Source organism: Scyliorhinus canicula, chromosome 2 (assembly GCF_902713615.1).
Source record: "Scyliorhinus canicula chromosome 2, sScyCan1.1, whole genome shotgun sequence".
Lineage (NCBI taxonomy): Eukaryota > Metazoa > Chordata > Chondrichthyes > Carcharhiniformes > Scyliorhinidae > Scyliorhinus > Scyliorhinus canicula.
The window spans coordinates 90,623,516-90,650,976 of record NC_052147.1 but is presented as its reverse complement, the minus strand read 5'-3'; the positions used below and the strand labels follow the sequence as shown (position 1 = coordinate 90,650,976).

At 44.2% G+C, this 27,461-nt stretch overlaps 1 protein-coding gene across 1 annotated transcript in view; it reads right to left on the bottom strand.

The window, feature by feature from the left end:
• Nucleotides 1-27,461, bottom strand: part of LOC119956018 (EH domain-containing protein 3-like) — a 91,698-nt gene that overhangs the window by 38,453 nt on the left and 25,784 nt on the right. Inside the window, exons 2-3 of the mRNA XM_038782732.1 lie at nucleotides 24,013-24,189; nucleotides 9,412-9,509 (exon numbers count right to left, since the gene is read on the bottom strand). Coding sequence (XP_038638660.1) covers nucleotides 9,412-9,509; nucleotides 24,013-24,189 — 275 coding nt within the window. The remainder of the gene's footprint in view (nucleotides 1-9,411; nucleotides 9,510-24,012; nucleotides 24,190-27,461) is intronic.

Genomic DNA, 27,461 nt, shown 5'->3' with positions numbered 1-27,461 from the left:
ATTAAAGCCTACTCGTGACAATAAGCAATTTTCATTTCACAGAACCATTTATTTCTTACCATGTAATCAATCTTAGAATAATACAATCTCTCAATATTTAAATAAGAATCCTGACCACTAGATTTTTTAAGTTAAGCGAAAGCAGGACTACTGAAAAAAATACCTGTGCTTTTGAACAAGTGCAGAAAACAATCGAAAAAGCTAATGGAATGCTATCTAGAGGTTTGGAATATAAAGACACAGGGGTTATGCAGCAGCTACACAAAATCCTGGTTCGACCCCACTTGGTACTGTGAGCATTTTGCATTCGGGAAGAATATTTTGGCCTTGGAGGGAGAGTAACGTAGCTTTTCGCTAGAATTTAGGCGGCTAAGATGTGAGCTGATCAAAGTATTCAAGACATTAAACAAGGAATGACAGGGTGGATAAAGTAAACTATTTCCACTGGTTGGAGATTCTAAAATTAGGGAGCACAGTCTAAGAATTAGGGCAAGGCTGTTCAGGAGAGATGTTAGGAAGAACTTCTTCACTCAAAGGATGAGAGGTTTTGGAGCTCTCTCCCACAAAGAGCAGTTGAAGCTAGATCAATTATTAATTTTAAATCTGAGATAGATACAGATTTTTGTTAAGCAATAATATTAAGGGATGTGAGTCAAGGCAGGTATATGGAGTTAAGTCACAGATCAGCCATAATCTAATTGAATGGCGGGACAGGCTCGAGGGGTGAAATTACCTTCTCCTATTCCTATGTTTAGCCTTACTTAATAAGTACTCGTATTTTCAGACTGTAGAAGAGGCAGTGTTAAGCCATTACAATACACAACACATTGTGCAATACTTTCAATTCTACTGCTCTTTGCACAAATAACATCAAATCTGCACCCACAAACTCTTGGACCTAGTCTTATATAGCCAAATTCTGAAAAGGTAGAATTGTGATGGGGAGGAGGATGGCTAAGGAGAGAAGTAGACAGACAGATCAAGAGGAAAAGAAACAGAGGCATTGCGGGCGAACTCAGATGCAAGGTTAAAACGTTCAGTGGGTAAAAACATGGCACAAATACAAGTGGAAGTCACAGGTGTGGAAGACATTCCAGGCAACCATATTCATGGAGTTCAGAAACGGAAACTTGTGTTTTTTACTCTATTACCTTCCTCCACCCCTCAAAACACCTCATTTCTTTCATCTACAGAGCCTCTAAAAATTGTGAGCTTATTCCAGGTCTTCTTCCTGAGGTAGTCACCCAGAGAACTGTCAGCAGCATTTTGACTTTTTTTCTGTGAGGGTAACATCAGGCTTCATCCTTTTAACTGGAGCAGAATGGAATTGGCAGACCCAATCCACATCTTACTAAAGTATTAAACAATAAAACATACTGCAACACAAGGCCAGAGGTACAAAAGATAATAAAAAATATTAGCTATTTTCCTTAAAAGAAATTCCAGCTTTTAATGCTGCTGGTTCATATTAGTAAAGAAATTTAATTGAATTAAGCAAATTTGAGAATGTACAACAGCAAATGAGCCAAATATAAAAAAGTGGTTCATTAATAGAAGCTAGGTGATGATAATGGGATAACACTTGGTGAAAGTCAACTATGTGCACATAGTTGTAATTTTATTACAAACTATGGGCAGTGAGTTTGGACACATGGCCACCAGAATATTTGTAACACCTTCACTTTAGTGGATGAGGCACATAATAAAATGTTGCAAATTTGGGTTGGCAGGGGTGGGAAGTGAGGATACTATTTCTCACCACACCATAATACTGCCACAGGTCCAGGTTATCACTCATTCCGCTATGTACTTCCTCAAAAACAGTATTGGACTTTTATTTTCCTGCCAGGTTGGGAGGCGGCATAGTGGCACAGTGGTTAGCACTTCTGCCTCAAAGCTCCAGGGTTCCAGGTTCAATTCCGGCCTTGAGTGACTGTGTGAAGTTTGCACTTTCTCCCCGTGTCTAGGTGGGTTTCCTCCTGATGCTTCCGGTTTCCTCCCACAGTCCAAAGATGTGCAGGTTAGGTGGATTGGCCATGCTAAATTGCCCCTTAGTGTCCAAAAGGTTAGGTGGGGTTACTGGGTTACAGTGATAGGGTGGAGGTGTGGGTTTAAGTAGGGTGCTCTTTACATGGGCCAGTGCAGACCCGATGGGCCGAATGGCCTCCTTCTGTCATTCTATGATTCTATGATTCCATAAACTCAACAATATCCATTCTTCGAACCAAATATGTCAGGCAAAGGCAGTTCCAGTGGTGACTGAGAAATTGAGCAACTTGGAAGGAGGTTTCTACAACAAATGCCTGCTTGACAGTTCCCCAAATGTGGTTAACAAACTAGCAATGTTGCAAAAAGAGTCATCTGTTAATAACTCAATAGAATACACAGATTGCAGATGGCTTGGCACAGTTTATGCATATTTAATTCATATTGCACACTTCCTCATTTGCTATATTGATTCAGGCGTGAAAACCCAAAACCAGTTTCAACTTCTGCAATTTTTAATTAAAAGATATTTTCAAAAAATACGTCAATAAAATTGTCTGTTAAAAAAAAATATTTGGACCATTTGCCATGATGATTAGTTTTGACTCCCATCATTCGACAGTTTTGCCTTTTTTATATAGGTTTGTCTATGCTCTTCCAAGAGGAGGATGAGTAAATGTAAAATGACAATTGTAAAATAGCTCATGGTTGCACCTTGCTGGTATTTCAACCCCAGCCTAAAATGCAGCTCCCCCTCTGCTCCAAAGATATTAATGAGAGCAAACTACTAGGCAATAGAATTCAGCACTGACCGCATTTTAAAGGAAATCATTTTATCTATCTTTGGTTTTAAATCAATTTGTAGCTCTTGGCCCAATTGACCCTTAAAACAATATCTGGAGTTCTCTGCATCATTGTAAGAGCAAGCTTACACTTATATAGCATCTTCCATGCCTTCTTTAATACAACTTAAAGCCAATGAAGTATTTTGGAATTTTGTTAGTTGTAAGAAATACAATGTAGAAATTTAACACAATAGAAGTTGGATCCATGCAAGGGTATTCCATGGAGATGGGTAAGGAAACAAAAAGACAGAAGGATAATGTAATCAGCCAGAAAATTTAGAGAACAAGTAGTAATAGCATACCATGGTCGCAGAAGATGATACTTTTGACTTTAGCCTGGGTAGCCTCAGTGCTGTGGCATAGTTAAAAGCCAGATTGAAAGGACAGTGAAAAGGGAGTTTCAAGAAATATGGCAGGTCGAGTGGCAAGAATATTGTCAAGGACCTCAGAAAAGAAAGGGAGGTTGAATTTAGGAAAAACTGTTAAAAAGGAGAGATAGGTCAAATGTTTTTTCCTTTTTAAGTAGAGAAAGATTGTCCCATAGGAACAGGAACAGTTAATGTTGGCTAATATCAAGATGCACACTCAGAGACTGAGCAGGCAAGTACACATCAGCTTATTAGAATACACTATGATGCTTTTACCTTCTGCAGGCCAGACCAATGCTTAGGGTATATAACAAGTATATAGCAACAGAGCTTATTCAACATGGACCAGGTAAATATATGGTACGCTATGTAAAGCAATTAATGTCAGGTAATTCAAATAATTTACTAATACAAAATAAAATACAGCATACATTTGAAAGTCACTGAAAATGTGAAACAGAGAAAATGCTGGAAGTACTCAGCAGGTCAGTGAGCATCTGTGGTGGGAGAAACAGTGTCAACATTTCAGGTCAACGACCTGGGAAAAGTTAGAAATGCAATAGCCTCTAGCAATGTAAAGGATGGGAGAACAAAACGGAAGATCTGTGATGGCGTGAAATACAGGAAAGTTTAAATTGTTGTAGAATGCCAAAGGAAGTAAGAATGGCAGAATGATGAACAGCTGCCATCCAAAAGCAAAAATGAGAGAAAGACTAGATTAATGCCTTTGATTTGTTGCCCTTTCTTTGCAGGTTTCGTCCTGTTGATCTGGAGCAGAGGACAACAGAGAGGGAAGCAGACAGGGCAAAGTAATGAGGAAAGGATAAAAGCAAATTACTGCCGGTGCTGAAATCTGAAACAGAAAATACTGGACAATTTCAGCAGGTCTGAGAGCATCTGTGTGGAGGGAGGAGAGCTGACGTTGAGTCTGGATTACTCCAGAGCTTTGACAAAGAGTCAGCCAGACTCAAAACATTAGCTTCCTTCTCTCTCCACAGAAGCTGTCAGATCTGCTGAGGATGTCCAGTATTTTCTGTTTTTGTAATGAGGTAAGGAGCCAAGAGATGCCCTGCTGAATTATTAATGGTATCCTGATTGCTGTCAGGAGCAGGGACTCCATGCAAGATCCCCTCAATGTGATCTCCAAGATTGAACTGGATGCCACTCACGAATAGTAAATAGTAGGGCAGCACGGAGGTGCAGTGGTTAGCACTGCTGCCTACGGCGCTGAGGACCTGGGTTCGAACCCGGCCCCGGGTCACTGTCTGTGTGGAATTTGCACATTCTCCCTGTGTCTGCGTGGGTTACGCCCCCACAACCCAAAGATGTGCAGGTTAGGTGGATTGGCCACGCTAAATTGCCCCTTAATTGGAAAAGCTATAATTGGGTACTTTTACAATAAAAGCAAAAATGGAAAGAAAACTACAATGGAAAGAAAACTACCTGCAAGTCTCACAGCACTTACCCAGTTCAGATTCTGTTGTCACACTTTTATTTGTGCATCCTCAGTTCATACAAGTCACCTTTATATTCACTTTATAAGTCTTGTAAACTTAGATAAAATGCTCTCATCTTTCCAGAACTTGCCTTAACAGTCTGTACTCCGTTCTCGGCCACGTGATATATAGCTCCCAAAATTATTTTTACCCCTCTAATGCCAAGATCAGTTTGACATTCAATTTGTCTGAGAGTCATACAGGACAGAAAAGGCCCTTTGGCCCATTGAGTCTACACCAATGAAAAGCAGCTACCTAACCATTCTAATCTCATTTTCCAACACTTGGCCCAAGCCTTGTATGCCCTGGGTTCACAGTGTACATCCAAATACTTCTTAAATGTTGTGAGGGTCTCTGCCTCCACCACCCTTTCAGGCAGTGAGTTCCAAACTTCCACCACCCTCTGGGTAAAAAGATTTTTCCTCTCATCCCCTCTAAAACTCATGCCCCTTATCTTAAATATGTGCCCCCTGGTCATTGATCCCTCCACCAAGGGGAAACGTTTCTTCCTGTCTACTCTATCTAGGCCCCTCAATTTTATACATCTCAATCATGTGCCCCTCAGTCTCCTCTGCTCCAAGGAAAACAATCCAAGTCTTATCTAATCTCTCTTCATAATTATCACTCTCCAGCCCAGGCAACATCCAGGTAAATCTCCTCTCCACCCTTTCCAGTGCTATCACATCCCTCCTAGAATGCGGATTCCAGAACTGCAAACAATACTCCGGCTGTGGCCTAACTAACATTTTATACAGTCCCAACATAACCTCCTTGCTCTGAAGCATATCATACGCCTTCTTAACCACCATAACCACATGCTTTGCTACCTTTTTTAAAATAAATTTAGATTACCCAATTATTTTTTCAAATTAAGGGGCAATTTAGTGTGGCCAATCCACCTACTCTGCGCATTTTTGGGTTGTGGGGGCGAAACCCACGCAGACATGGGGAGAATGTGCAAACTCCACACGGACAGTGACCCAGAGCCGGGATCGAACCTGGGACCTCAGCGCCGTGAGGCAGCTGTGCTAACCACTAGGCCACCGTGCTGCCCTGTGCTCTGCTACCTTAAGGAACCTGCGTACATGCACACGAAGATCCCTCTGGTTCTCGGTGCTTCCCAGGATCTTGCCGTTTATCAAGTATCCCCTTGTCTTGTTTGTCCTGCCCAAATGTATCATCTCTCACTGATCCAGATTAAATTCCATTTGCCACTGATCAGCCATCTGACCAGCCTGTCTATATCCTCCCGTAATAGAAACTCTATTTATCTCCACACTATTTACCACCCCACCATCCAGGTTGACTGGATTTGTTGGTCCCACCCTTTTTCTTGATTGGAACGTGTTGGCCCTGCACTCTCCCTATTTCCTTCTTAAATGCATCCCACTGTTCTGTCACACATTTACCTAAAAGTGTCTGCTCCCAACCCACTCTGGCCGAAATTTATCTGATCTTGTTAAAATCAGCTTTCTCCCAGTTTAAAACTTTGACCTCAGGCCCATTGTTGTCCTTTTCCATAGCAATCTTGTCCGATATTTACACTCCCTCATCACCTCCGAACAGGCTACAACCCCACATATTGACTACTTCCTGCATAGTCAACAATCATCAGTTTCTCCCCTGCTTCCTGCATTAGTCCAACTACATATTCCACAACTTGTACCTATTAAACCAATCACTGCATTCTGAAAAAATGTTTTATTACTTTATGGACCATTTTTCAACGAAGCAACTTACACATTGGGCTAGATTTTACTGCCCCTTTTCAGAGCATGTGCACAAGGAGCACATAAAATAAGACAGGTGGGTAGCTCACCACTTTGCCACCCACCCCAACCAGGTCCCCATAATTGTGGGCTAGACAGAGCGACCACTAGTCCATCCACCCAGAGGCCTATGGAGGTCCTTGCATGGTCAATTAATGGCCACTTAAGGACCTCAGTCCACCTCCACTGCCGTAATATTCTGGCTAGTGGAAGCTGAGCAGGCTTTGGTGAAAAGGCTGGTTTTCACCAAAGTGATGAATATGTGGGAATAAAGGGGGGACTATTTCCTTTGTGTGTGTGTGTGGGGGGGGGGGGGGGGGGGGGAGAGAAGAGCTGTGCCTTGTGCACTTCTAAAAGATTTAATCCCACTTTGTGCCTTGCGCCAGGTCTCCAAACTTCCAACTGGGTTCTGGCACTACTACGACTACGAGAGCTGCCAACCAATCAGATTGGCCAGCAGCTAGAGAGCAGATCTTCCTTCCACTGAGAGGCGAGTCCCACTCTCAGCTTGCTTAGACCACCCGTAATATATCACTGTGGGGCAGCCTTTCTTGTTTAAAGTTGGTTGGTTTGAGACCAACCTTTCTAACAGGGGGCTGAGCAATACAACCCCTGTAAAATTCAGTCCATTGAAACAAATATTCTGCTTATATTGTAGATTATAAGAGCTCATATTCAGGAAAAGTTTAAAACCTGTGAATCACATTAATGGCCTAATCATCTCCAAGGACTGCTATGTTGTTATCTAGATACAAAATTAGATGGTCAGGAGATGATTTTAATACAAAGAATGCTATTCAGAGCATCAAAATGAGATAATACAATGAAAAGCAATGCTAATGTGCACTAAAGGTTGCATAATTTACAAGATTACTCCGAGTTAATGCATTACATGTTAGAAATATTTGTCAATATATACTAGTTTTCATATTAACAAACCATTGTTAATACAATAATTGGCACAACATACAAAAGCCCAAGGGAGTTGAACTTCTGGCATCAACCAGTGTAAACAAGTTACAATGGCATGCCTGCAGTTCTTCCACATGGTCCTCCCATGAGCCTCGGTCTGTAATAGTAATCTGCTGTCTGTATTAGGTGCGTAATGTAATTAAAATGCATTACAATAATATCTCATTGTTCCTAGTTTTTTGAGCTGGTTTAAATGATCAGGATTAGCCTAAAACTGTCATTTTAGGATATTTTAGATGCCAATAAGATTATGGAAGTGAACCTTTGCTGCAGATAAAACAAAATCAGTTAACTATGGGTAGCACAATGGCACAGTAATCAGCACTGTTGCCTTAGAGCGCCAGGGGCCAGATTCAATTGTGGCCTTGGGTGACTATCTGTGTGCAATTTCTACATTCTCCCCCTGTCTGTGTGGGTTTCCTCCCACAAAGATGTGTTGGTTAGATGGATTGACCATGGGAAAATTGCTTGTTAGTGTCCAAAAGATGCACAGGTTGGTTGGGGATTCCGGGGATGGGGAGCAAGGGACAAGGTAGGGTGCTCTTTCAGAGTGTCAGTGCAGACTCGAAGGGCCAAATGGCCCCCTTCTACACTGTAGGGATTCTATGATTCACCAGTAATCTCCAATCTCCCAATATGTAAATGTTGCCACAGTCCCAGAGGACGATAGGCTGCTCTCCCCTTTCAGAAAGAGCTGACTGGTGGTGATTTAACCGGAAGGTCACCACACCGAAGGAGGGGGACATAGTTTAACCTAAACCAGTACGGGAATTAAACCAGTGTTGTTGATGTTGCTCCGCATCATGAACCAGTCATCCACCGAATTGAGCTAACCGACCCCCATAAATTGGAAACTCTGGTAGCGGTGGGATCTGGCCGAGCAGTCTATCTACAGCACTGGATTAAGTCTCTGCAGAGGTGTGAATTCCAATCTCCTAGGAGGTAGAAAAACGGTGAAAAGGGGAATAATCTTGTGCGGTTTAGCATCCTTTAGATTTTGTAAACAGTAACCTATTTGTGCTCAGTAAAATAGGAGGTGACCTTGAAAAAAAAAAAGCTAAACTGCTGCAAGGTCAAATATTCACAGTTTGGCAACAAGCTGCTAAACTCCAAAAGCAACATCTGATAAAAGTAGCAAAGGTGCAAAGCAAGCTTACGACAATGGTTTCATCATTAAACTTTTAATTCCAGATTTGCATTGAATTCAAATTTCACCATTTGCTGTGGTGGATTTAAACGCGGATCCCCAGGGCATTACTCTGGGTCCCTAGATTACTAGTCTAGTGAAAATACCACTGCATCACTAGAAGAAAAGCATGCAAGGCGTCTCAAAACAAAGCAGATTTCACTTGCACTGCTTTAAAGAAGAATTTCCCCACATACACGACTTACTCACCTGGATTCCCCGACTATGCGGTTGGGGGGGGGGGGGGGGGGGGGGGGGGGTGTACTTGTATGCTATTACATATGGGAATTTAGTAAATGATTCCAATTAATTCAACACAAACACTTTTGCCATCACCAGACTTCCATGATAGAAACCATGCTCTGGATGTGTTATGGGGCTAACTATGATGCAGTTTGTTTCAAGCACCAGAATTTGTACCATTGACAACACTTGGATTCAGTTTTACTTTGTCAGGCTTTATTCTTTATTCATTAGGATTGTCCAATGGGCATGGTGTCAGTCAACCTGGAGTTGTCAAAACCCAGTCTAAGTTCACTGAAGGAGGGGACTGAGGAAATAGCTATTTTTAAAATAAGGGAGGAAAGGAAAAAAAGGAAACTGAATCAGCAAACAAAAAATCTTCTAACATGGGAAAAGTTAAAACTTGAAAAATGTCAGTCAAGGTCAAAAACAACAAATATAACCGCCCAGGAGGAAACAGAAAACAATATACTCAGCTTTTCCTGTGCGCAATTCAGGAGAGATGTCTTATAGCCACCCAGCTTCCTTTTAAAAGGACACACTCACCTCTGCTCATCCGTTGCTTCTCCCCAGAGAGGATTCCAGGTGTGTCAATAATGGTAATGCTCTCCAGCACTTGATTTGGGAGCTGAGCGCACATGAACCTGAAAAAAGGAAAGGAACATGGCATCAGGGAGCCCTGTACACTCCAGAAGGACTTCTCAAACATTCAGACCCCAGTCAATCTACTTAAATTAAGTTTAAATACACAAGCAACTATTTCATAAAGAACAGGAAGCATTGCAGCACACGTTAGCACCTGGGAAAATTCTGTATGTAACCAATACTCGCACTATAAATGTTGTCAAGCTACCATAGGAGAATACATTGAGAGAAATTTGTCTTCAGATAAATCTAATGAGATACAAGGTTACAGAAACTACAGGAACAAAGATTACAACGCAGATACAATATAATAAACTGTTTTATTAAAATAACCATAGTACAGGTTCTGTTCTGCAGCCATTTCAATAACCTGCACCAATACATATTGGGGATTTTACAATGGCTCAAAGCTTAAATAACTGCCTGCACTTATGCAAACTAAATGTCAGTGGTTCACTCTGCAGTCTTTCAGCTGGTAAACCTCAGTTGAGATGCCAAAGCTAGGTTCTGAATCCGAATGCTATCCAGCAACTTTTGCTGGAAATGTAGATTTATGCTTCACATACTGATGATGTGGAGGTGCCGGCGTTGGACTGGGGTGAGCACAGTAAAAAGCCTTACAACACCAGGTTAAAGTCCAACAGGTTTGTTTGAAACATGAGCTTTCAGGCAGTCCTCCGAAAGCTCGTGTTTGAAACAAACCTGTTGGACTTGAACCTGGTGTTGTAAGGCTTCTTACTGTGCTCACATATTCAGATAGCTTGTTAATACACTGTTCAGGCTCCTTCGTTAAGAATATCCATTTGTAGGAGTCACTGCTGGTCAGAGAACACTCACGAAACTATATTCCAATAAGTCAGTGGTATCAGAAGTGGAGGAAGGAAAATTGAAACAAAATTAAAAACAGAAACTTATTCGACAATATTGACAATGCAGTGTGCTCCTCAATAATTTACACCCCATTAAGTACAGGAGAAAGCAGCCACTGGTTTTGAACAGTGTTATGCACAGTTTTGATTCCCTTATTTGAGGAAAGATGTCGTGGCATTGGAGGCAGTTCAGAGGAGGTTCACTAGATTGATTCCAGAGATGAGGGGTTTGTCGTAACAGAAGAGTTTGAACAGTCAGGCCTGTTTTCTTTAGAGTTTAGAAGAATGAGGGGAGATATAATTGAGGTATACCAGGTGCAAAAAGGTATGGATAAAGTAGACGTGGAGCTGATGCATCCTCGTACGGGGCATTCTAAAATTAGGTCATAATCTTAGAATAAGAGGCAGCAAATTTTAAACAGATTTGAGGAAAACCTACTTCTCCCAAAGAGTTGTGAATCTGTGGAATTTGCTACCCCAGAGTGCAGTGGATGCAGGGACCGTGAGCAAATTTAAGGAGTTAGACAGATTTTTAATTGGCAATGGGTTGAAGGGTTATGGAGAACAGGCAGGTCAGTGGAGTTGAGGCCATGATAGGATCAGCCATGATCACATTGAAGGTGTTTAGGCTTGGGAGGCTAAATTGTCTACTCCTGCTCCTAGGTCATGTGTTCTAGCAGAGCAAACTCGATGGGCCGAATGGCCTAATTCTGCTCCTAGATCTTATGAACTTATAAAATGTAATAGATGCTTTAAGTACTTTTCCTATCTGCTGCCTGAATTCCAATCACAGTGCATGAGGAGTTTAAAACCCAGGATGTAGTTAAATTCCACATCCCAACCCTAAATGTCTTTTGGTAAAGGCACTTGTCAAAGATTACAGTATTGAGAGAAACCAAGCAACACAATTCAAACATAAGCAAACTATCAAACAGAATTAGTCATGTGCGTAACAGTTCCTTTTTCAATTGTCAGTATGTAAATCCAGGAAGTGCCTACTACCATCTCCGAACTATTTATGTAAGTATAATTGCTCCAATCAAAGCATGGATTTAGAATTTAAATATTACGTAAGATCAATGGTGAGAAATAGGAATCACTGAACGTACAATATTAATAAAAATCTAACTTCACACAGCAATTACAAATGCTTGTCTTTTGAATAACAAGGGAGTATCATTTCTATTCTAAATGCATGCAATAATAAAGTCCACATTTGTTAATCTCTTCATGTTAGTGAAAGCTTAGGTACATATCAGGGATAGTCAAGGCATTCTTGAGGTCACACGGATTTGAGATTTACCTAGAGAATAATTTTAGTTCTGAATCTGGTGGGAAAATGCAGAGTAAGGAAGACAGAAAAAACACCAACTGTTACACTTCTACTTCTCAATGGATTTTTTGTCAAAAACACAAAACGTAACTGCAGTTATTTTTTTCAGAAAGGGAAACGGAGGAGGGGGGAGAAGGGGAAACTTGCAGCAAATGTTAAATGTTTTGCTCTAATAATCTTATATCAGCTTTTTCTTGAAAAAAGAAACCGCATCCAGCTTGCAACAAATGCCACGATAAGGACTTCACAGCCGTGCTCCAATTCTCAAAACAAATTGATGTTATTTTGTATTCCACCTTCGCCATCAGGTCTCCTTGTACCACATTTGTGCAAACTGATTTAATTGTAGCCAATATCCGTTTCTAAGGGATACTGGCTATCTGAAGAATTACACAAGGCGACAGGTGACAAAATCCCATTTCCCTTCTCCTCAGTGGAGATATCCAGACACAATAACTGTTTAACTTGGCTGGAAAACTTTCCATGTAGGGAAGTGACAGGCCCAGAACAATGAAACGCCACATGTTACGTTATCCTTATTAAATGCACACTTATCACACAAACTCTTCGACCCCTTCTGAGAATTCAGCTATGAGCTGTGTGGATGTACATTTACAGAATGATATAATACATATTTAAATGTTCTTGCCAGGAAATCAGGATTATTTTAAATACTGCAATTATTTTTCCAACTGCCTGGTCTCTGAAATTAAAAGTAAATGTGCAGTTAAAATAGCAGGCACAGGGCGTTGGAGAGAGGCACCTACTGGTCCGAGACATTTCAGTGTTTTCGGGGGCTTTCCCCGTTGTTTCGCCGATCGGGTTTCTTCCACTGTTGGGGCCTGAGGGACGGCCGCCGGGTCGGGCCGGTTTGGAGCCGGAGGGGAGCCCCGTGGTCAGAGGAGCAGGGGCAACGAGCCCAAAGTAAGCGGCAGGGGAGGAGCTTGGCCTGAGGCAAGGCCCGAATCCAGGATGAATGTAGAGAGCAAGCAGCGCACATCGGACAGGCCCCACTGAATTTAGATTTTTACATTTTTTTTAATTTAGTTTTTTATTAATTTTTTTTAAATGTATTTATTTTATTATTTTTATTTTATTTTTTTATTTTAAGATTGAAGAAAGGAGGAAAAAATACTAAGCGGTTGAGGGATGCCAAAAACAGCTGTAAAGGGAGGAAACGCGGGTTCGCCGTCGAATGAGAAGACCAGTAAAAGCGCCGACAGGATGACGGATGTCGGACCATATGGAAAGGATGACTGAGGTGATGGCTGTGGAGCTGGAGAAGAAGTTTGCGAGGCACATGGAGGCATTGAGGAAGGAGATGGCGGTTGCACTGAGATCATTGGTGGAGGAGACAATCACCCCAGTGAGGGTGATGTGGCAAAGACATCGGCCAAGGTGAGAGAACAAGGTGAAAAGATGAACGAAGTGAAGGAGGCCACGTCGCAGCACAGCGACCAACTCATCTCAATGGGGCACGAGCTGTGGAGGATGGTGGAGGTCAACTGACGACTCTGAGCAAAGCTCGAGGACTTGGAGAACCGCTCGTGGCAGCACAATCTGAGAATTATGGGCTTGCCCGAAGGGGCAGAGAGCTCAAGGCCAACAGAGTACTTTGCTAAGATGCTGGCAGAGTTGATGGGGGAGGGCAAGGCCCGGTATGAACTGGACCAACCTCATCGGTCCTTAAGGCTGAAACCCAAAGTAAATGAGCCGCCGAGAGCTGTAATTATCTGCTGCCATAAATACCACATGAAGGGGATGGTGTTAAACTGGGCAAAGCAGAAGCGCGAGGTGCAGTGGGCTGCTGCTAGAGTTCGGATTTACCAGGACCTGACGGTGGAATGGTGAAGGTATGAGCGGCGTTCAACCGAGTGAAGGCGGCACTGTACAACAAGAGGCTGCGATTTGGTATGGTATACCCGCAAAGCTGAGGGTGACGTACAACGCCAAAGATTTTTATTTTGAAACGGTGGAGGCAGCTGAGGCGTTCATGAAGGCAGAAGGCTTGGGTGAGGAATGGAGATGGAAGAGAGATCTTGGACTGTGATTGGGGAGCTGGAAAATGTATAAATGTTATAACTTTCTTTTCACTGACCTGTATTGCAACTTACTTGACTTCACATTGTTATAGAGTTTAAGTTTTTGTTTGGTTTGATTGGCATTTTTGTTCCTTTTAGTTTGTTGCAACGGTTATATGTTATTTCATTGAATTGCATGGGTTAGATTGTTTTTCTTTTTCTTCTGGGACTGGGTGGGAGGGGAGGGGGAGGGGCACCACGCGGGCTAACTAAAGTCGGTTAGTGAACAGAGGTGAGGTGAGAGGAGGGCTGCGGACATTGGAGCCTGGTTAGCAGGTTTCAATGGGCCTACGATCAATACTGGGTGAGATTTTGGAGGGGAAATGCAGGGGGATTCTGGGAAGGGGTTCAATGTTGATAATGGATAGGGACGGGTCAGGCTCATGGGGCAGAGCCTGGTGGTATGATGATGATGGTGGATAAGAAGGGTGGGACAAGGGGGGGGGGGGGGGGTGAGAGGCCCCCCAGTTTGGATAGTCACGTGGAACGTGAGGGGGTTGGGAGGCCCAGTCAAGAGGTCAAGGGTGCATGCGCATCTTAAAAGTTTGAAGGCCGATGTAGCAATGCTGCAGGAGACTCACCTGAGCGCGAAGAATCAAGTGAGACTTAAAAAGGGCTCGGTTTGTCAGGTGTTTCACTCTGGATTTGACGGAAGGGCTCGAGGGGTAGCGGTAATGGTCAGCAAAAGAGTACGCTTCCAGATGGAGAAGGTGGTGGCAGATCAGGGGGGTAGATATGTGATTGTGACTGGGAATTTGAAGCTAGGTAGGAATTCGAAGCTGGGTTGGGAGGAGATACTTTTTATCCCTGGTAAGTGACTGGTAAGTAGTTTTTCTTTTTTTTCTCTTTTAATTGGTATAATTATTTATTTTTTCTTCTTTTTTTTTGGAATTGTAGTTGTATAAGTTAACCGAAGGTTTAAGACATGGCAGGAGATCCCAGACCCGTGTCATGCTCCTCGTGTGTGATGTGGGATCTTAGGGACATGTCCCTGGCTCGTTCACGTGCAAGACGTGTCCAGTTGCAGCTCCTGTTAGACCGCTCGACAGCACTGGAGCTGCGGATGGACACACTTTGGAGCATCCGTGATGCGGAGGACGTCGTGGATAGCACGTTTAGCGGGTTGGTCACACCGCAGGTGAAAGTTATGAGGGAGATAGAAAATGGGTGACCAAAAGACAGAGCAAGATTAAGAAGGCAGTGCAGGTGTCCCTGTGGTCATCTCCCTGCAAAACAGATATACCACTTTGGATACTATTGAGGGATATGGCTCACCAGGGGAAAGCAGCAGCAGCCAGGTTCATGGCACCATGGCTGGCTCTGCTGCACAGCAGAGCAGGAAGAAGAATGGCAGGGCTATAGTGATAGAGGACTCAATCGTAAGGGGAATAGACAGGCGGTTCTGCAGACACAATTGAGACTCCAGGATGGTATGCTGCCTCCCCTGCAACGGAGCGGCTGCGGGCGGGGGGGTGTGTGAACAGCAAGCCATCGTGGTGCTTATAGGCACCAACTATATAGGTTAAAAAAGGGGGATGAGGTCCTACAAGTTGAATTCAGGGAGTTCAACTAAAAAGTAGGACTTCAAAAAGGTCGTAATCTCAGGATTACTACCAATGCCACGAGGTAGTCAGAGTAGGAATGTCAGGATAGATAGGATGAATGCGTGGCTCGAGAGATGGTGCAAGAGGGAGGGATTCAAATTCTTGGGACATTGGAACCGGTTCTGGGGGAGGTGGGACCAGTACAAACCGGACGGTCTGCACCTGGGCAGGACTGGAACCGATGTCCTAGGGAGGTTATTTGCTAGAGCTGTTGGGGAGGGTTTAAACTAATAGAACATATAGAACATAGAACGATACAGCGCAGTACAGGCCCTTCGGCCCTCGATGTTGCACCGACATGGAAAAAATCTAAAGGCCATCTAACCTACACTATGCCCTTATCATCCATATGCTTATCCAATAAATTTTTAAATGCCCTCAATGTTGGCGCGTTCACTACTGTTGCAGGTAGGGCATTCCACGGCCTCACCACTCTTTGCGTAAAAAACCCACCTCTGACCTCTGTCCTATATCTATTACCCCTCAATTTAAGGCTATGTCCCCTCGTGCTAGCCACCTCCATCCGCGGGAGAAGGCTCTCGCTGTCCACCCTATCTAACCCTCTGATCATTTTGTATGCCTCTATTAAGTCACCTCTTAACCTTCTTCTCTCTAACGAAAACAACCTCAAGTCCATCAGCCTTTCCTCATAAGATTTTCCCTCCATACCAGGCAACATCCTGGTAAATCTCCTCTGCACCCGTTCCAAAGCTTCCACGTCCTTCCTATAATGAGGCGACCAGAACTGTACGCAATACTCCAAATGCGGACGTACTAGAGTTTTGTACAACTGCAACATGACCTCATGGCTCCGGAACTCAATCCCTCTACCAATAAAGGCCAACACACCATAGGCCTTCTTCACAACCCTATCAACCTGGGTGGCAACTTTCAGGGATCTATGTACATGGACACCGAGATCCCTCTGCTCATCCACACTACCAAGAATTTTACCATTAGCCAAATATTCCACATTTCTGTTATTCTTTCCAAAGTGAATCACCTCACACTTCTCCACATTAAACTCCATTTGCCACCTCTCAGCCCAGCTCTGCAGCTTATCTATGTCCCTCTGTAACCTGCAACATCCTTCCGCACTGTCTACAACTCCACCGACTTTAGTGTCGTCTGCAAATTTACTCACCCATCCTTCTGCGCCCTCCTCTAGGTCATTTATAAAAATGACAAACAGCAACGGCCCCAGAACAGATCCTTGTGGTACGCCACTCGTAACTGAACTCCATTCTGAACATTTCCCATCAACTACCACTCTCTGTCTTCTTTCAACCAGCCAATTTCTGATCCACATCTCTAAATCACCCTCAATCCCCAGCCTCCATATTTTCTGCAATAGCCGACCGTGGGGAACCTTATCAAACGCTTTACTGAAATCCATATACACCACATCAACTGCTCTACCCTCGTCTACCTGTTCAGTCACCTTCTCAAAGAACTCGATAAGGTTTGTGAGGCATGACCTACCCTTCATAAAACCATGCTGACTGTCCCTAATCATATTATTCCTATCTAGATGATTATAAATCGTATCTTTTATAATCCTCTCCAAGACTTTACCCACCACAGACATTAGGCTCACCGGCCTATAGTTACCGGGGTTATCTCTACTCCCCTTCTTGAACAAAGGGACCATATTTGCTATCCTCCAGTCCTCTGGCACTATTCCTGTAGCCAATGATGACCTAAAAATCAAAGCCAAAGGCTCAGCAATCTCTTCCCTGGCTTCCCAGAGAATCCTAGGATAAATCCCATCCGGCCCCGGGGACTTATCTATTTTCACCTTGTCCAGAATTGCCAACACTTCTTCCCTACGCACCTCAATGCCATCTATTCTAATAGCCTGGGTCTCAGCATTCTCCTCCACAATATTATCTTTTTCTTGAGTGAATACTGACAAAAAGTATTCATTTAGTATCTCGCTTATCTCCTCAGCCTCCACACACAACTTCCCACCACTGTCCTTGACTGGCCCTACTCTTACCCTAGTCATTCTTTTATTCCTGACATACCTATAGAAAGCTTTTGGGTTTTCCTTGATCCTACCTGCCAAAGACTTCTCATGTCCCCTCCTTGCTCGTCTCAGCTCTCTCTTTAGATCCTTCCTCGCTTCCTTGTAACTATCAAGCGCCCCAACTGAAACTTCATGCCTCATCTTCACATAGGCCTCCTTCTTCCTCTTAACAAGAGATTCCACTTCTTTGGTAAACCACGGTTCCCTCGCTCGACCCCTTCCTCCCTGCCTGACTGGTACGTACTTATCAAGAACATGCAATAGCTGTTCCTTGAACAAGCTCCACATATCCAGTGTGCCCAACCCTTGCAGGCTACTTCTACAACCAACACATCCTAAGTCATGTCTAATGGCATCATAATTGCCTTTCCCCCAGCTATAACTCTTGCCCTGCGGGGTATACTTATCCCTTTCCATCACTAACGTAAAGGTCACCGAATTGTGGTCACTGTTTCCAAAGTGCTCACCTACCTCCAGATCTAACACCTGGCCTGGTTCATTACCCAAAACCAAATCCAATGTGGCCTCGCCTCTTGTTGGCCTGTCAACATATTGTGTCAGGAAACCCTCCTGCACACATTGTACAAAGAATGACCTATCTAATGTACTCGAACTATATCTTTTCCAGTCAATATTTGGAAAGTTAAAGTCTCCCATAACAACTACCCTGTTACTTTCGCTCTTTTCCAGAATCATCTTCGCCATCCTTTCCTCTACATCCCTAGAACTATTAGGTGGCCTATAGAAAACTCCCAACAGGGTGACCTCTCCTTTCCTGTTTCTAACCTCAGCCCATACTACCTCAGAAGAAGAGTCCCCATCTAGCATCCTTTCCGCCACCGTAATACTGTCCTTGACTAGCAGCGCCACACCTCCCCCTCTTTTGCCCCCTTCTCTGAGCTTACTAAAACACCTAAACCCCGGAACCTGCAACAACCATTCCTGTCCCTGCTCTATCCATGTCTCTGAAATGGCCACAACATCGAAGTCCCAGGTACCAACCCATGCTGCCAGTTCCCCAACCTTATTTCGTATACTCCTGGCATTGGCATGTGGCAGGGGCATGGGATCCGATGGGCTGTTTAGCACAGGGCTAAATTGCTGGCTTTGAAAGCAGACCAAGGCAGGCCAGCAGCACGGTTCAATTCCCGTAACAGCCTCCCCGAACAGGCGCCGGAATGTGGCGACTAGGGGCTTTTCACAGTAACTTCATTTGAAGCCTACTTGTGGCAATAAGCGATTTTCATTTCATTTCACATAGGAAGTCGGAGGGAAGTAAAATGGGGCCAAAAACAAAAAACAGTAAGGGGGAAAGTGTAAGTCAGAGAAGCCATAGTCAAAAATCAAAAAGGGCCGCAGTACAGGATACAATGACTGAGGAGAGTGTGATACAGGACGAGGGCAATGCAGGATTGAGGGTGTTGTACCTAAATGCACGCAGTATACGGAACAAGGTAAATGAGCTTGTTGCGCATATTGAAATTGGCCGGTACGATGGTGTGGGCATCACAGAGACGTGGCTGCAAGGGAATCAGGGCTGAGATCTAAATACCCAAGGATATGAGTCCTATCGAAAGGACAGGCAGATGGGCAATTGCATTGTTAGTAAGGAATGAAGTTAAATCGATAGCAAACAGCGATATAGGATCAGAAGGCATAGTATCTCTGTGGGTAGATTTGAGGAAACGCAAAGGTAAGAAGGCTCTGATGGGAGTTATGTACAGGCCCCCTCGCAGTAGTCAGGATCTGGGGCAGAAAATAAATCAGGAGTTAGAAAAGTCATGTAAAAAAGGCAATATTACAATAATCATGGGGGACTTCAATGTGCAGGTGGACTGGGAAAATCAGGCTGGTAGTGGATCACAAGAAATAGAATTTGTGGAATGTCTAAGAGATGGTTTTTTGGAGCAGCTTGTGACAGAGCCTACTAGGGAACAGGCAATTCTGGATTTGGTGATGTGTAATGAGGCAGACTTGATTAGGGAACTTAAGATAAAGGAACCCTTAGGGAGCAGTGACCTCAATATGATAGAATTTACCCTGTAGTTTGAGAGGGAGAAGCTACAATCAGATGTAACGGTATTACAATTAAATAAGGGTAACTACAAAGACATGAGGGAGGAGCTGGCCAGAGTTGATTGGAGAAGGAGCCTATCAGGGAAGACAGTGGAACAGCAACGGCAAGAGTTTTTGGGGGTTATTAGGGAGGCACAACAGAAATTCATCCCAAGGAGGAGGAAACATGCTAAGGGGAGGACAAGGCATCCATGGCTGACGAGGGATGTCAAGGACAGCATAAAGGCTAAAGAAAAAGCATACAAAGTGGCGAGCATTAGTGGGAAACCAGAGGACTGAGAAGCCTTTAAAAGCAAGCAGAGAACAACTAAAAAAGCAATAAGGGGGGAGAAGATGAGGTACGAGTGCAAGCTAGCTAGTAATATAAAGGAAGATAGGAAGAGATTTTTTTCAATATATAAAAGGTAAGAAAGGCAAAAATAGACATTGGACCACTAGAAAATTTGGCTGGGGAAGTAATAATAGGAAACAAAGAATTGGCAGACGAACTGAATAGTTACTTTGCATCAGTCTTCACGGTGGAAAACACCAGTGGGATGCCCGAGCTCCAGGAGAACCAGGGGGCAGTGACCTTTACTAAGGAGAAGGTTCTGGGGAAACTGAAAAGTCTGAAGTTGGATAAGTCACCTGGACTGGATGGACTACACCCCAGGGTCCTAAGAGATAGTTGAGGAAATTGTGGAGGCATTAGTGATGATCTTTAAGGAGGAGGTTCACAAGAACGATCCCTGGAATGAAGAACTTGTCATATGAGGAACATTTGAGGACTCTGGGTCTGTACTCGTTGGGAGTTTAGAAGGATGAGAGGGGTCTTATTTTAATCAACAAGATACTGCGAGGCCTGGATAGAGTGGGCATGGAGAGCATGTTTTCCACTTGTAGGAAAAACTAGAACCAGAGGACACCATCTCAGATTAAAGCGACGATCCTTTACAACAGAGATGAGGAGAAATTTCTTCAGCCAGAGGGTGGTGAATCTGTGGAACTCTTTGCCGCAGAAGGCTGTGGAGGTCAATTCACTGAGTGTCTTTAAGACAGAGATAGGGTCTTGATTAATAAGGGGATCAGCACGGTAGCATTGTGGATAGCATAATTGCTTCACAGCTCCAGGGTCCCAGGTTCGATTACAGCTTGGGTCACTGTCTGTGCGGAGTCTGCACATCCTCCCCGTGTGTGCGTGGGTTTCTTCCGGGTGCTCCAGTTTCCTCCCACAGTCCAAAGATGTGCAGATTCGGTGGATTTGCCATGATAAATTGCCCTTAGTGTCCAAAATTGCCCTTCGTGTTGGGTGGGGTTATGGGGATAGGGTGGAGGTGTTGACCTTGGGTGGGGTGCTCTTTCCAAGAGCTGGTGCAGACTCAATGGGCCGAATGGCCTCCTTCTGCACTGTAAATTCTATGATTCTATGATAATCAGGGGTTATGGGGAGAACGCAGGAGAATGGGGACAAGAAAATATCAGCCATGATTGAATGGTGGAGACGACTCGATGACCCATTCCCTGCTGGCAATTCAAATTTATCCTCCAATCTGGGGAAGCTCCCGTCTATAAATAGATCCCCCATACTTCTAATCCCTGCCCTCTACCAACTCCGGAACCCACCATCTCGCCTACCCGGTACAAACTGATGATTATTATAAATCGGGGTCCAAACCGATGCTCCCTCCACTCTCTTATATCTCCTCCACTACCCCCAGATTCTCAGAGCCGCCACCACCACCGGACTTGTGGAGTCCGGCGAGAACGGAAGAGGTGCCGTTATCAGTGCTCCCAAACTTGTGTCTTTATATGACGCCACCTCCAACCGCTCCCACACCGACCCCTCCCCCACTACCCACTTCCTAATCACGGCTATATTAGCTGCCCAGTAGTAATTGAAAAAGTTCGACAACGCCAACCCACCCTCCCCCTGACTGTGCTCCAGCAACACTTATCTTCACTCGCGGGGGTTTTACCCACCCACACAAAGCACAAAATAATCTTATTCACCCACTTGAAAAAGGCCCTTGGGATGAAGATGGGGAGGCACTGAAAGACAAACAGAAATCAGGGGAGGACTGTCATTTTCAGTCTGTACCCTCCCTGCCAGTGATAGCGGGAGAATGTCCCATCTCTTAAAGTCCCTTTACATTTGTTCTACGAGCCAGGATGTGTTTAACTTTGCAGTGCCTCACCATTCCCAGGCCACCTGGATTCCCAGATATCAAAAGCTCTTCCCTACCATTCTAAGTGACAGCACTCCCAGTCTCTTCTCCTGCCCTCTTGCCTGGATCTCGACAATCTCGCTTTTCCCCATGTTCGATTTATGCCCCGAAAAATTACCAAATTGCCCGATGATCCGCATAACTTCCCCCATCACCTCTTGTCTGAAATATACAAGAGCAGGTCATCTGCGTAAAGCGAGACCCGGTGCTCCACCCCCCCACAAACCAGGCCTTTCCAGTTCCTTGAGGCTCTTAATGCCATGGCCAATGGCTGTATGGCCAGAGCAAACAGTAGCGGGGAGAGGGCACACTCTTGCCTTGTCCCTCAGTGTAGTTTAAAATACCCCAACCTCAACTTGTTTGTACACACTCGCTACTGGTGCCTGATAGAGCAACAGCATCCAGTCAATGAAGCCCTCACCAAACCCAAACCTTCCCAGTGCCTCCCACAGTTAATCCCACTCCACCCAATCAAAAGCCTTCTCCGCATCCATCGCTACCACCACCTCCATTTCCCCTCCTTCTGAGGGCATCATAATAACATTTAAAAGCCTTCGAACGTTGGCCGTGAGTTACCTGCCCTGAACAAATCCCATCTGGTCTTCCCCTATCACCACCAGAACACAATTCTCTATCCTTGTGGCCAGTATCTTAGCCAGCAGCGTCCACATTGAGTAGAGAAATTGGCCTGTATGACCCGCATTGTTCCGGATCCTTCTCCCGTTTCAGGATCAATGAAATCGAGGCATGTGACATTGTTGAGGGGAGGACTCCCTTCTCTCTTGCTTCATTAAATGTCCTCACCAGCAGTGGACTCAATATCTCTGAAAACTTATAGAATTCAACCGGGTAGCCGTCAGGCCCCGGGGCCTTGCCAGACAGCATGCCCTCCAGCCCTTCAATTATTTCATCAATTTCAATTGGGACTCCCAGCCCTTCCACCAGATCCTCATCCACCCTCGGGAACCTCAACTGACCCAAAAGGTGCCTCATCCCCTCTACCCCAGCCGGGGGTTCCGAATATATAATTTGCTGTAAAAGTCACCCCCACTGGGTCCAGGTCCGTAATCCCACCTCTACTCTTTACTCTCCCCATCACCCTGGCCGCCTCTCTTTTTCTGAGCTGGTGCGCTAGCATTCTGCTAGCCTTTTCTCCAGACTCTTAAATCTCCCCCCTTGCTTTCGTCAGCTGTTCCACCACATTCCCTGTAGTCAGCAACCCAAACTCCGCCTGTAACCTCCATCGGTCCCTCAGTAGCCCCGTGTCCGGGGCCTCCAAGTATCTCCTGTCCACCTGGAGTATCTCCTCAACTAACCCATCCCTCTCAGCCCGTTCCGCCTTTTCTCTGTGGGCCCATATCGAGATTAATTCCCCTCTGATCGCTGCCTTCAAAGCTTCCGAGACTGTTGCTGCAGAGACCTCCCCCATATCATTTGTTTCCAGGTAATTTTGGATGGACTTGTTCACCCGCCCACAGATCGCTTCGTCCGCTAACAACCCCACATCCAGCCTCCACAGCGGGCGTTGTCCTCTCTCCAAACTAACCCGTAGATCCCCTCTCTCCAAACTACCCTGTAGATCGACCCAATGTGGGGCATGATCCGACACTTGATTGCCGAGTACTCAGTATCCACCACCCCCGGTATTAGAGCCCCGCTCAGAACAAAAAAGTCGATGCAAGATTATACTTGTGCACATGGGAGAAAAAAAGAAAACTCCTTCACCCTTTGTCATGCAAACCTCCATGGGTCTACCCCCCATCTGTTCCATAAACCCCTTCAATTCCTTTGCCATGGCTGGCACCTTCCCCGTCCTAGATTTTGACCGGTCCAATTCCGGATCAATGACTGTGTTAAAATCTCCCCTCATGATCAGGTTATGTGGCTCCAAGTCTGGGATCTTACCTAACACCTGCCTCATAAATTCCACATCATCCCAATTCGGAGCATATACATTCACAAGTACCACCCACAACCCCTCTAGCTTCCCACTCACCATTATGTACCTACCTACCCCCCCCCCCAAATGTCTGACACGATTCTCCCTGCCTCGAATACCACTCGTTTATTGATCAAGATCGCTACCCCCACTTGTCCAGCCCTGAGTGGCCAAACCCCCCCCCAAACACACACCCCTCTCAAATGACAACATTGACCAGTTCAGTGAAAGAACAATTTTCTCAACTAAGTTAACAACACTGCTTCAACTCTATGGAAAATAAAACATCTGCTTATCTTAGCTGTAAAGAACTAAAACTTTGGAATCCTACCTAAATAAAATCGTAACACGCAAGGGTCATATTTACCTATTTAGGAAAGCATTTCCAAAGGAATTCAGCTTTCGGAAGGGTTTCTTGGGATCCACCACTAGCGCATTGCCAGGAATGATCCCTTCCTCTTCTCCATACATCACAGCAATGAAGGAATCTGTTGTTGGTTCAGGTCCAATCCTCATCCCTGGGAAGTCCTGTTCCAGGAGGTATCTAACAGCACCAAAAGAATATATCAATTAAAATTGGATTATCGCCACATTCCACAGCACATCAAGAAGGAAACAGACCCTGTCAGGCATTAGTGTAGCTGAATTGAAAAAAATAAGGAACTCCACGTGACTCCTTTCAAAACTAATTCTAATATGGATAGTGGTATTGAAACATGAGGATTATCTTAAAATTGGAGACATGGGTAATTATTTCAAAGACAAGGCTGCAAATGAATATTGATAAAAAAGGAGAATGGTTTGAAGAGGCATATGGAATTTGCTCTCATTAAAGGAGTAATTTACTCTGCATGGCAGTAGGTTCAGTGGTGTGGAAGTGCAGAGGGATTTGGAGGTAGAGGTTTATCGTACATTAATAGCATAACATCAGATGATAAGGCTGTAAAACAAATCTAGTGGAATTCTAGGCTTGATCATAAAGTCTAGGATATAAAAGGGCAGCACGGTAGCATTGTGGCTAGCACAATCGCTTCACAGCTCCAGAGGCCCGGGTTCAATCCCAGCCTCGGGTGACTGTGTGGAGTCTGCACATCCTCCCCGTGTGTGCGTGGGTTTCCTCCGGGTGCTCCAGTTTCCTCCCACAGTCCAAAGATGTGCAGGTTAGGTGGATTGGCCATGATAAATTGCCCTTAGTGTCCAGAATTGCCCTTAGTGTTGGATCGGGTTACTGGGTTATGGGGATACGGTGGAGGTGTTAACCTTGGGTAGGGTGCTCTTTCCAAGAGCCGGTGCAGACTCGATGGGCCGAATGGCCTCCTTCTGCACTGTAAATTCTATGACTGTGACTATGAACCTTTAGAAAACTTTTAGTAGCACCTCAGCTACAGTGGTCTGGGTCATTCTAGGCTCCATGCATAGTATAGAGGTTTTAGAAAGGATAATAACGCTGATTTAGTAGAATGCTGTGTGGTATGAGGAATTACAAATAGCAAAAAGATTTAAAATATTAAATTCTCAGTAGAATAATAGACTATAGAACAATACAAGTGGTTAAAATTATGAATGGATAGGGAAAAACAGACTATTTCCAGAGAAGGGGATCTTAATTGAGGGGCCATTGATACAAGATTAAATAAAACAATTACAACAGTGAGGAGAAACTTGTTGGAAATTTACTGACTTAATTTCTGTGATTAGTGACCGAGGTGGAAATGTCAACATTCCAGGTTAGATTTGATAGACATAGATAAAATAAATCTGGGGACAAGGTAGGTAAATGAGGTTAGAATTATTTGTTCCCATGTGGAAGGTAAACACCAACAGAGCCTGTTTGGGACTAATGACCTTTTGTCATGATGTAACTTTTGCTTATTTCTATACACTGGAAATGAAATGCCCCAAATGTAATAGCCTCTATGCTAACTACAGGTCAACAGTAATGAGAGATTCCAAGATTTGCATAGCTTGTAACAGCACCAAAGGGACTCTTTCTGCAGTTCTATGTGGTGAACAATCTTCGACTGAACTACAACGCACTCATCCACCAGCCCTTGGAAAGAGCAACCTACTTAAGCCCACGCCTCCACCCGATCACTGTAACCCAGTAACCCCACCTAAACCTTTTGGACACTAAGGGCAATTTATCATGGCCAATCCACCTAACCTGCACAGCTCTGTACTGTAGGAGGAAACCGGAGAATCCAGAGGAAGCACATGCAGATACAGGGAAGAAGTGCAAACTCCACACAGTCACCCGATTGAACCCGGGTCTCTGGAGCTATGAGGCAGTAGCGCTAACCACTGTGCCACCCAAAGCACCAAAGATTTTTTTTTCTCGTGACGGCCTGAATAGTCCTCAACATCGTATAGATAAATATATACTGACTTGGATGAAGGAATAAAGCGCCATATTTCCAAGTTTGATGATTGGATGACACAAAGTGTAGATGCGAAAGTTACCAAGGGCTGTGACAGATGGAGTTCATTATGGAAAAGTGTGATGCTACCTTGGACCCAAGAACAGAGTCAGTATGGTTTTATGAAGGGTAAATCTTGTTTGATTAATTTTCTAGATTTCTTCAAAGACGTAACAAGCAAAATGGATATTGGAGGTCCTGCAGATGTAGTATATCTGGACTTCCAGATGGCATTGGATAAAGTGCTGCGCAAAAGATTAATACACAAGGTAAGATAACATGAGATTGTGGGTAATCTATTAGCTTGGATAGAGGATTAGCTAGTTTACAGAGAATCAGGATATTTGGGTCTTTCTCTGGTTGGCAAGCTGTAACTAGTGGTGTGCCACAAGCTTCAGTTCTCCGGCCATTAACTATTTACAATCTATATTCATGACTTAGATGCCGAGATAGAATGTACCATAGCCAAATTTGCATATAACACTGAAATAGGTGGGAAAGCAAGTTGCAAAGAGGAAATAAGAAATTTATAAATGGATATGGATAGGTTAAGTGAGTCAAAATTTAGCAGATGGAACTTAACATGGATAAGTGAGAGATTATCCATTTTAATCAGAGAAATAAAAAGGCAATGATCTAAATGGAGAGAAACTTCATAATACTTTGGGTGTCCTCGTGCATGAATCGAAGAAAGCTAGAATGCAGGTGCAGCAGGTAATAAGGAAGGCAAATGGAATTTAGGCATTCATTGCTAATGGAATAGAGTATAAAGGTAGGGAGCTGCCTTTGCAACTGTCCAGGACATTGGTGAAACCACATCTGGAGCACTGCGCACAGTTTTGGTCCCCTGACCTGAGGAAGGTACCAGACTCCTAAACAGCCCTCTTATGGGCTGATCTGATTAATACTACACTCCTGTATGCTTCACCCAATGCCTGTGTCTATGTATTTACACTGTGTACCTTGTGTTGCCCTATTACGTATTTTCTTTTAGAAATTTAGAGTATCCAATTCATTTTTTCCAATTAAAGGGTAATTTAGCATGGTCAATCCACCTAGCCTGCGCATCTGTGGGTTGTGGGGGTAAGACTGATTGCAAACACAGGGAGAATGTGCAAACTCCACACGGACAGTGCCCCAGAGCAGAGATTGAACCTGGGACCTTGGCGCCGTGAGTAACCACTGTGCCACCGTGCTGCCCCACAAATTTTCTTTTCATGTACTAAATGATCTGTTTGAGCTACATGCAGAAAAATACTTTTCACTGTACCTCGGTACACATGACAATAAACAAATCCAATCCAATACAAAGGACATAAATGCATTAGAGGCAGTTCAGAGAAGATTCACTAGATCAATTCCAGGGGTGAAGCACTTGTCTTATGAAGAGAGATTGAGC